This window comes from Coptis chinensis, chromosome 9 (genome assembly GCF_015680905.1).
Source record: "Coptis chinensis isolate HL-2020 chromosome 9, ASM1568090v1, whole genome shotgun sequence".
NCBI classification, from domain to species: domain Eukaryota; kingdom Viridiplantae; phylum Streptophyta; class Magnoliopsida; order Ranunculales; family Ranunculaceae; genus Coptis; species Coptis chinensis.
Window position 1 is genome coordinate 79,570,407 of NC_141464.1, and position 8,933 is coordinate 79,579,339.

The following is an 8,933-nucleotide window of genomic DNA, read 5'->3' on the forward strand; positions in this document are numbered from 1 at the left end:
CGATTTTTTGTAGTATATTTGAAAATGGATTCAAAAATTCTAAATGGATAAGGGTAAAGTTTGGATTCAAAAATAATTCGGTCAAAAAATTTGACAGTTTTAAAAAAACATATTAAAAAAAAATAAAACTATTTGTGTTAGTATATAATGTGTGGTTCAAAATGAATATCTAAATTAAAATACTACTTAAAACACTTAATATAAGTAATTGTGTACGGTTTTGACTTATATTTTGTGAAATGGAAGTGGTTTATATATCTATGAATTTTTTTCACATATTAGAGAAAATTGAATTATACACAAACAAATGTATGGGCAAATATTTTCCATATAAAGCGAATATATGACTCTATATTTCTCCGAATATTTTGAAATTAAAACCGAATTATACTCTATGAATTTTCGTTACAAATAAATAATTTTTCCGTATATGAATTTACTAACTAGGGTTACTACCAACTGACTTTTGTTATCCCTTATCTAATCAATCTAACTAATCACAAAAACATGTTTAATTAGAACCTTGTGAGATGCAACCTTGTTTTTTCTAAAAACTTTCAAATCAATAAATCAATGTTAAGAAAGGGAAACACGACGATTATGTTATAATCAAAATGTTTTATTTAAAAAGTGTGTAAAGTGATGAATGGATGTGGAAATGTACTAGATGAAAGTCCTTTAAAAGATGCGCCTTCTCGAAAGTCTAACACCAATAATTGTACAACAGATCTAATTATACACAAACAAACAAACTTATGGGCAAATGTTTTCCATATATTAAAGAGAATCGAATTATACACAAACAAACTTATGGGCAAATATTTTCCATATATGACTATATTTCTCCGAATATTTTGAAATTAAAACTGAATTATACCCTATGAATTTCTGTTCCAAATAAATAATTCCCGTCTCTGAATTTACTGACTAGGGTTACTACCAACTGACTTTTGTTATCCCTTATCTAATCTATCTAACTAATCACAAAAATGTGTTTAATTAGAGCCTTGTGAGATGCAACATTGTTTTTTTCTAAAAACTTTCAAATCAATAAATCAATGTTGAAAAAGAGAAACACGACGATTATGTTATAATCAAAATATTTTCTTTAAAAATTGAAACAAACCTATATTTTCTATATTTTTTTTTTTTTTGATTTGATCCGAGATCTAACGGTCCGAAAATAAAAAACAAACGGTCTCGAAACACTCATCCCTATAGGGATATTCTCGTGGTAGCCCATATCTTAAAAATTTTGGAAAGAAGAAAGTCCTCTAAAAATGCGCCTACTCGAAACTCTAACACCAATAATTGTACAACAGATCTAATAATCAGACCCACTAACTTACGATCATTGATTTAGCATGTAAAAAAAGTCATAGTTCCAAAACCATCAGATAAAATTATAGACACTCCGCCACTTGTCACAAACCAATAAGTAGGTAGCTAAAAAAAGAAACTAGCCCTACCAACCATCTAATCAAAATTCTCTCTCTCTGTCCACATAGCATTACTTTTTTCTCATCAAATCAATCACAATCATTTTCCCAATTATTATATTTCCACCAATCATATTTCTCTATTTCTCTCTATTTCCGGCGCCAGTGCAGGAAGTAGATGAGTAGAAGAAAACTAAACCAATTTTCTTTACGTAAACTAATTAAACTTTCTTTTATTTATTTCTCACTCCTTAAATAATAAAAAAACACAATCTTTTTTTTTCTTTTGCAATACAACTCAACTCTTTTTTTTTCCCTAGGGTTTATAGCTGAAAAGAACAGATTTTGAGATTAAATTCATTGAAATTTAGTGAAATTGAGTTAGGGGAAAGTTAGTGATCGTTGAATTGAGTGTTTGGGGTGTTTTTTTTTCTCAGTTTGGGCTTGTTTTCGTTGTTGGGCAGTTGGAATTGTGTGTGATCGTGGTAAAGATTGATTATTTTTTACTTTTTTGAGTTTGGTTATTCAGTTGTTTAGTATAATTTGAGTTATTTGATTTTTTTTTTGTAGGTATTAAGTTAAGTTTAACGCCGAGGAATTGCGCCGGTGAGTTCTCTGGATACTTGGACATTTATAGACTTGCCCTTGTTTTTATATTTAGTTATGAGGTGACTTGAAATATTCTTTGATTGCAATGGTTAATTAATTGGTATTCAAGTTACCCAACTGGCTAGCTAGCTATAGTATTGATTTTTAGTCAAGTTTCGGTAGCACTTTATGTTATAAAAAAGTTGACACGATCTTCTGTCATGGTAGTTTTAGTGCTATTTTAAGCTAAGGTCTAGTTAGATTGTGGTTTCTAGAGTAGAGAACAAGTTAAGTTCTAAGTATTTTTGGTTTTATAACAGAAGGGGAGGCAATGGAGAAGTCTTTAAATGATTCACTCTCAGGTACCTTGAAATGTGCACAATCTTTTGAAATGATTATGTATGTATTAGACATACTCATTTATAGAGCTTATTGTGATTAGTCACTCTTATGGTTGATTGATAGGTCCGTTCAAGATTCCAACAGTGAGTAAAGTGAGAAATGGTGCATGGAGAATTCCACTAAGGGATGCATATCACACATCAACTGATGCTAGCTTGTTTTCGAGCTCTTTGCCCGTTTTTCCACATGGAAAGTGTATGTGCTAGTTTTCCTGGATATTCTTCAAAAGACTTTATAATACGATGATGATTACTTTAGCGGCATGAATTTTATGTCTGACTCTCATATTTACAGTGAATTCGGAATTTGGTGGCCAATCTACCGATGACTCTTCAATTAGTGCAAACAAGCTTCACGAAGATGTGGAGGCCAAGCATTTTCTTGAAGATATTGGTCCTCATGCAATTGGAAGTCTTCTCCCTGATGATGAGGATGAACTTTTAGCTGGTATAATGGACGATTTTGATTTGAGTGGGTTGCCTAGTCAGTTGGAGGACTTGGATGATTACGATCTTTTTGGTAGTGGAGGGGGTCTGGAGTTGGACTTCGATACTCAGGAGAGCTTAAGTCTAGGTATGTCAAAGGTCAATGTATCTGATGGTATTGGTGGAAATGGGATCAGCCAGTACGGCTTCCCAAATGGTGTGGGAGCAGTTGCAGGGGAGCATCCATATGGGGAGCATCCATCTAGGACATTATTCGTGCGGAATATCAATAGCAATGTCGAGGATTCGGAGCTTAAAGCTCTATTTGAGGTGATTTTCTTTATTCCTTTCTTATTTCAGCTTGGTTAAGTACTTTTGGTAGAATTCAGTCCACTTACCAGTTGCCTTTAACTTCGTCAATAAATCTTTAGTTATAGATGCCTATTCAATTAAAAAAAACACATGCGTCAGTATATTTCGTCATGTACCCTATACAGCTAAGAACTACAGTTCTGAGGGAATCAGAGTAGACCGGCTTCAAGTTGTATCTCACTCTCTTCCTGCTACCCTCTCGAATGTGAAGATTCTTTCAGTACCAACTTGTGTCCTGTTTAGGATAGCTCAGCCATATCTTGTGCAACTTAACATATCTTATGCTTAGCTGGACAGATCCTTATTTCTCAAACTCTTGATGAGATTTATCAAGTTGCTGTGGTGCACATATGTTTTTTTTTGTTTGTAGCAATATGGAGCTATCAGGACTCTTTACACTGCATGCAAACACAGGGGTTTCGTGATGATATCTTATTATGACATCAGGGCTGCTCGGACTGCTATGCGGGCTTTACAGAATAAGCCCCTACGCCGAAGAAAACTTGACATTCATTTTTCTATTCCAAAGGTTTGTGATATGTAAAGTCTTTTATAGTCTGATTTCATCATCATTTATAGTATAACCCTTGCTTTATGCGCCTTCTTCTTGCTTTTATTCCAGGATAACCCGTCAGACAAAGATATTAATCAAGGAACTCTTGTAGTTTTTAATTTGGATCCCTCAGTTTCGAATGACGATCTCCGGCAAATATTTGGGGCTTATGGGGAAGTCAAAGAGGTGTTTTCCTCCCCAAAAATATTTCTTTTTTGTTTTGTATTTTCCGCAAGTATTGTTTGTCCATTGGAGTTTGTTTTGCTCGAGTTCATTTGGGTATTCCTTTGTTGCATAAAATGCAGATCAGAGAGACACCACACAAGCGACATCATAAATTTATTGAATTTTATGATGTTAGAGCTGCAGAAGCTGCTCTTCGGTCATTAAATAGAAGCGACATAGCGGGGAAGCGCATAAAACTCGAGCCCAGTCGTCCTGGTGGAGCACGTCGGAAGTATGTAAATGAATTTACTCATTCTCTTTTTTTTTTTAACTGTTTAACTGTGATAAGTATGTGGAGCTCGCAATTTGTTACAATTTGTTTCGTGCTTATTGCTTGATGTTGATGAACTCATTTGCATATAAAGTTATGGTTGGGTTTTTTTTTTTTGGATTATGATTGTATTCTGCATAGTTTCTGTGCGAGGTTTAGGGAGAGACAAGTACATATATAACAGTCAAAATAGGCGTTGTAACCTCAATAGCATGCCCTTTACATTACATATACCAAGTGTATGTGTTATGAATGGTCTGTGTGGGGCTGTTGGCTTCGTGTGGATTACACCAGTATTTTTCATGGTTTTCTATGTTACATAATCCGTATTACTTAATGTTTCTTTAACACGAGCCATGCTTCCTTGCTAATCCCATGCTCATTTGAGTTCAGCACCATCCCTTCTCAACAAATCCTTTACTTATTTATTGGATGATATGTACAAAAGCTTGACTATGAGTAAAGAGACAGGATAATATATATTTTTTACTCAGTGGCTGTTTGTGTTTGTGTTTTCATGAGAGAACTTTTAATTAGTAGGAGTCTTGGATAATACATTAGCTTTCTGAATCAATTGGATAATACATTAGCTTTCGAATAGCTATGAGTTTAAGCTAATGATTATACCGTTCATTTCAGCTTGATGCAGCAACTTAGTCAGGAGCTGGAACAAGATGAAACCAGAAGCTTTCTGCATCAAGTAGGTTCACCAATAGACAGTTCTCCTCCAGGTAGAGACTTATAGATGCGTTAACATATTTTCTCTTTTTGGTTACGGGATCCTAGTCTTGTTTCTGTTATAGATGCGTCTGTCCCAAACTAAGTGTAATGCCACACTGATGACAGGTAGTTGGGCACAATTTAGCAGCCCAGTTGAGCATAGTCCTTTGCAATCTCTGAGTCAATCCCCTGGGTTGAGAGCAATTAGCCCTATGAACAACAACCATTTACCTGGATTAGCTTCAATTTTGCCTCCTCAATTATCAAACTCTGTTAAGATTGCTCCAATTGGTAAGGAACAAGGAAGAATGAGCCATGCTGACCACATATTCACCAGCACGAGTTCACCACATGGTTCTGCTTTTCATCATTCACACTCTTTTCCAGAGCAAAGCTTGAGTGGGAGTCCTGGAACAGTATCTTCTTTTGGCTTATCTACCTCAAACACTTCTGGGATAGGCACATTGTCTGGCCCCCAGTTTCTCTGGGGAAGTCCCACTCCTTACGCAGAGCACACTAATTCTTCTGCGTGGCCAGCGCCATCTGTTGGGCGCCCTTATACATCAAATGGGCAGGGTCAGGGATTTCCATACTCTAATCAGCATACTCCTTTTTCTCACCATCATGTCGGATCTGCTCCATCCGGTGTTCCTTTTGAAAGGCACTTTGGCTTTTTCCCAGAGTCTTCAGAAACATCTTTCATGAGCCCTGTTGGTTATGGAAGCATAGGTGCAAGCCGTAATGAAGGGACTTTGATGAGGAATATGGGTGCTCGTTCTGCTCTAGGTGCTGGAGTTGCTAATTCAGGAAACATGCCTGAAAATGGTTCTCTTGGTTTCAGAATGTTGTCCTCCCAGAGGTTGAGCCCTATGTTCATTGGGGGCAGTCCTTATTCTGGACTGACATCCAGCAGCATCGAGGCATTGGCTGAACGTGGACGAAGTCGGCGAGTTGATAGCAGTGTGAGCCAAGTAGATAGCAAGAAGCAGTATCAGCTTGATTTGGATAAGATCGTCAGCGGGGAAGATACTCGTACTACTCTGATGATAAAAAACATTCCTAACAAGTATGATGTAATTTTGATCTCTATGTGGCTGAACTAAAATTGTGGGATGAAGAAACTGAATTATATTTTTTGTCTGCTCCTTTTATCTTTGATCCAGATACACATCAAAGATGCTGTTGGCTGCAATTGATGAAAATCACAGGGGGACTTACGATTTTCTGTACTTGCCAATTGATTTTAAGGTAACTTCCTTTTTATGCATGTATCTTTTATTTGGTATTTATTTTCTTTCTGGAGGCTACTTTCTTCTGATTGGTTTCCAACTGAGGTTTTTGTTTTTTGTGGGTGCAGAATAAGTGCAACGTGGGTTATGCATTCATCAATATGGTTTCTCCATCACACATAATTCCATTTTATCAGGTCTCATTTCCAGTGTCTTGAGATGATTTAGGATGTCACCTTTTTTTCCCCTCATTACCTAGCATCAAATGCAGAAGAATAGTATTAGTGTATTACGGCCTATTCCTTGGACGGGGATTTATAAGATTTCCTTTTGAGGTTTAGCAACCCGCATATTACTGAAATCTATTGATTAGAAAAACAGGGGAAAAGAAATAGTTGTGAAATAAAAGACCTTTGTAAAACTTTTGACCAAGTAAAAACTTAGATGGTCTGAACCAAATTCATATTGCTTGCGCAGGCATTCAATGGGAAGAAATGGGAGAAGTTCAATAGCGAGAAAGTTGCTTCGCTGGCATATGCCCGTATCCAGGGTAAGGCAGCCCTTGTTACTCACTTCCAGAATTCGAGCTTGATGAATGAAGACAAGCGTTGTCGCCCAATTCTCTTCCACTCGGAGGAGGTTGGTGATCAGGTAACTTATCTGTTTTTGTTGGTATTCTAGCAGGTAACATAGCTGTTGAAATTCTTTATTTTTTTGTTACTGATGGAATGTCGTACTTGCTTGAAATCCGTACACAAGCCCTGAATTGGATCCTACCCATCTTTTTTTACCTTTAAAAAAAATAAAAATAAATTTTAACACCATACTGATGTTTTAATGAATTTTGATGAAAGCGTGTTGATTGTGCCCATGTCCTTGTAGATTATCCAGGAACCTTTCCCCTCCAACAATCTGAATATACTTGTGCGGCAGCCAGATGGTTCTTATTCAGGGGATTCTCCAGAAAGCCCTAGTAATAATAATTCAGATGCACATAGCTAAACTTTGCAAGCAAGTCGCGCTATCGTAAAGAATCGGTGACTAATTTCTGATTTCGGTTTTGATATTTTGGGTGTATAAAATTGGGGTTGTGAGAAAAAGAGTTGACAGAGAAACGGGGATATAGTTGTGAGATGTTGTATCATATGCGGTGCCCACTAACTCATGGATGCTTTGTGGTTTTTTACAAGAAAGCTGAGAAGGTTGAAGTAGTGGGGATGTGTTTATTTGCAAATATTAGTGCATGTTTATATGGCTATATGGGGTATATTATGTGTGTTGGAGAGTGTTGAAAATAGGTTTAAGGGATGGGTCTACTTATCGAAATTGTATAGCGGGGAGGGTAAGAGATCCTGCTTTAATGTTAATGTGTTTGGATGCTGTCAGACTTAAACAAATTTGTATTTAATGTTGACTAGACAGTGCATTTAACTCACTTGCCTTATTCTTTTTGATGTTTGAGATCAAATTTATTTTCTTCCGTGTGCACTCTATTTCAAGTGTTGGCAATGATATGATTATTGTTAAAGTTGGTGTTTGAAGGACGTACCATTGCGCTTGAGCAACCTTCCAACCTTAAAATTCAGTTCGCACTCTATTTCATTGCCTTAATTATAGCTTTACATACACTATACAAGGGCACGTCAAGGATCAAGATATAGGACGTCTGAGCTTGATTAATAGCATAACCAATTCTACTGCTAAGTGCTAACTTTGAGAAAAGCTGGCTAATGATCATAAAAATCATTGAAAAGCTGTTTCTAGTTACCTTTTTGTAAGTGATGTTATCAGCATTCAGCAGAACGTTGTGAAAGGATACTTCGGTTTTCATGTAATGCGCTGATAAGAAATGTGCGTTGTTGAATAGGGACATATACGTGTGTAAATATGGGAGTGGTTTTTGATGTCAATTGCAGGAAGTAACTCAGGTAGCAAACCTTTTAATTAGCACTCTTGAAATGATAAGATAGACAGACTGACAGGTTTTGCGACACCACACTTCTCTTATCTCTACACTATATATATGATAGGGATAAAACTAAAGCACATGACCCCGCACAAAAAAAACTTGCGAAGTCAGTAACGATTCAAACTCTCTCTCTCCCCTCTCTCCTCTCTCTAAACCAGCCAATCAAATTCGATTTCGGATGTGTTTTTTTGTGTCGTTCAATTCTTCTTCAATGTGATATTATTCTTTACTCTTTTATAAATAATACAGCCTAAAATAACACTACATTGGTCAAGAAATACTAAAGTGATTGATTTTTCTTTCTATAAAGCCACTTGTTTATTATGGCAATAAAAAGCCTTACAAACCGTTTTGGAAAATATGATCACTTGAGTGAGGCTATGCATGTCTGCAAAATTAAAAGGCATCAAGCTAAATATACTTGCTATAAATCCCTAGGTACGTATTCCCAAAAACATACGAACCTCCTCAATTGTACGTAGTTGATCAAGAAAAAAAATAATAACCTAAGACGACCGTATTAGCCTGCCATCATGTACACACCGACAATTTGCTTTCTATGTTGATGCACCTTTTGTTTGTCCTTAATTTAGTGTTGCCTATAGTTACAACAGTACACAATTTGGGATGTTGATGCACCTTTTGGATTTCGTTCAATTGCTCTGATTCTCTCTGAGGCATGACTTGGACAAGTTCAGAAGGGAGTCGTGGACCTGGGTGAACCATCCTACACACACATG

At 36.3% G+C, this 8,933-nt stretch overlaps 1 protein-coding gene across 4 annotated transcripts; it reads left to right on the forward strand.

Annotated features, from left to right (window-relative positions):
- The first annotated feature begins 1,531 nt into the window (after positions 1–1,531).
- On the forward strand, positions 1,532–7,659 carry ML5 (MEI2-like protein 5). Of its 4 annotated transcripts, none has more exons than XM_086584897.1 (14): positions 1,532–1,924; positions 2,010–2,045; positions 2,351–2,389; positions 2,493–2,624; positions 2,724–3,184; positions 3,597–3,755; positions 3,849–3,965; positions 4,085–4,236; positions 4,915–5,006; positions 5,122–6,061; positions 6,159–6,243; positions 6,353–6,421; positions 6,702–6,875; positions 7,116–7,659. In XM_086584897.1, exons 3-14 carry the CDS (start codon positions 2,359–2,361, stop codon positions 7,224–7,226), a joined length of 2,523 nt encoding a protein of 840 aa, XP_086441023.1. In that variant the 5' UTR covers positions 1,532–1,924; positions 2,010–2,045; positions 2,351–2,358; the 3' UTR covers positions 7,227–7,659. The 4 variants fall into 4 exon arrangements, with proteins under 4 accessions (XP_086441023.1, XP_086441020.1, XP_086441022.1 ...); XM_086584894.1 differs by having other exon boundaries at positions 1,604–1,924; positions 2,348–2,389; positions 7,107–7,659; XM_086584896.1 differs by having other exon boundaries at positions 1,604–1,924; positions 2,348–2,389.
- The last annotated feature ends 1,274 nt before the right edge of the window (positions 7,660–8,933 follow it).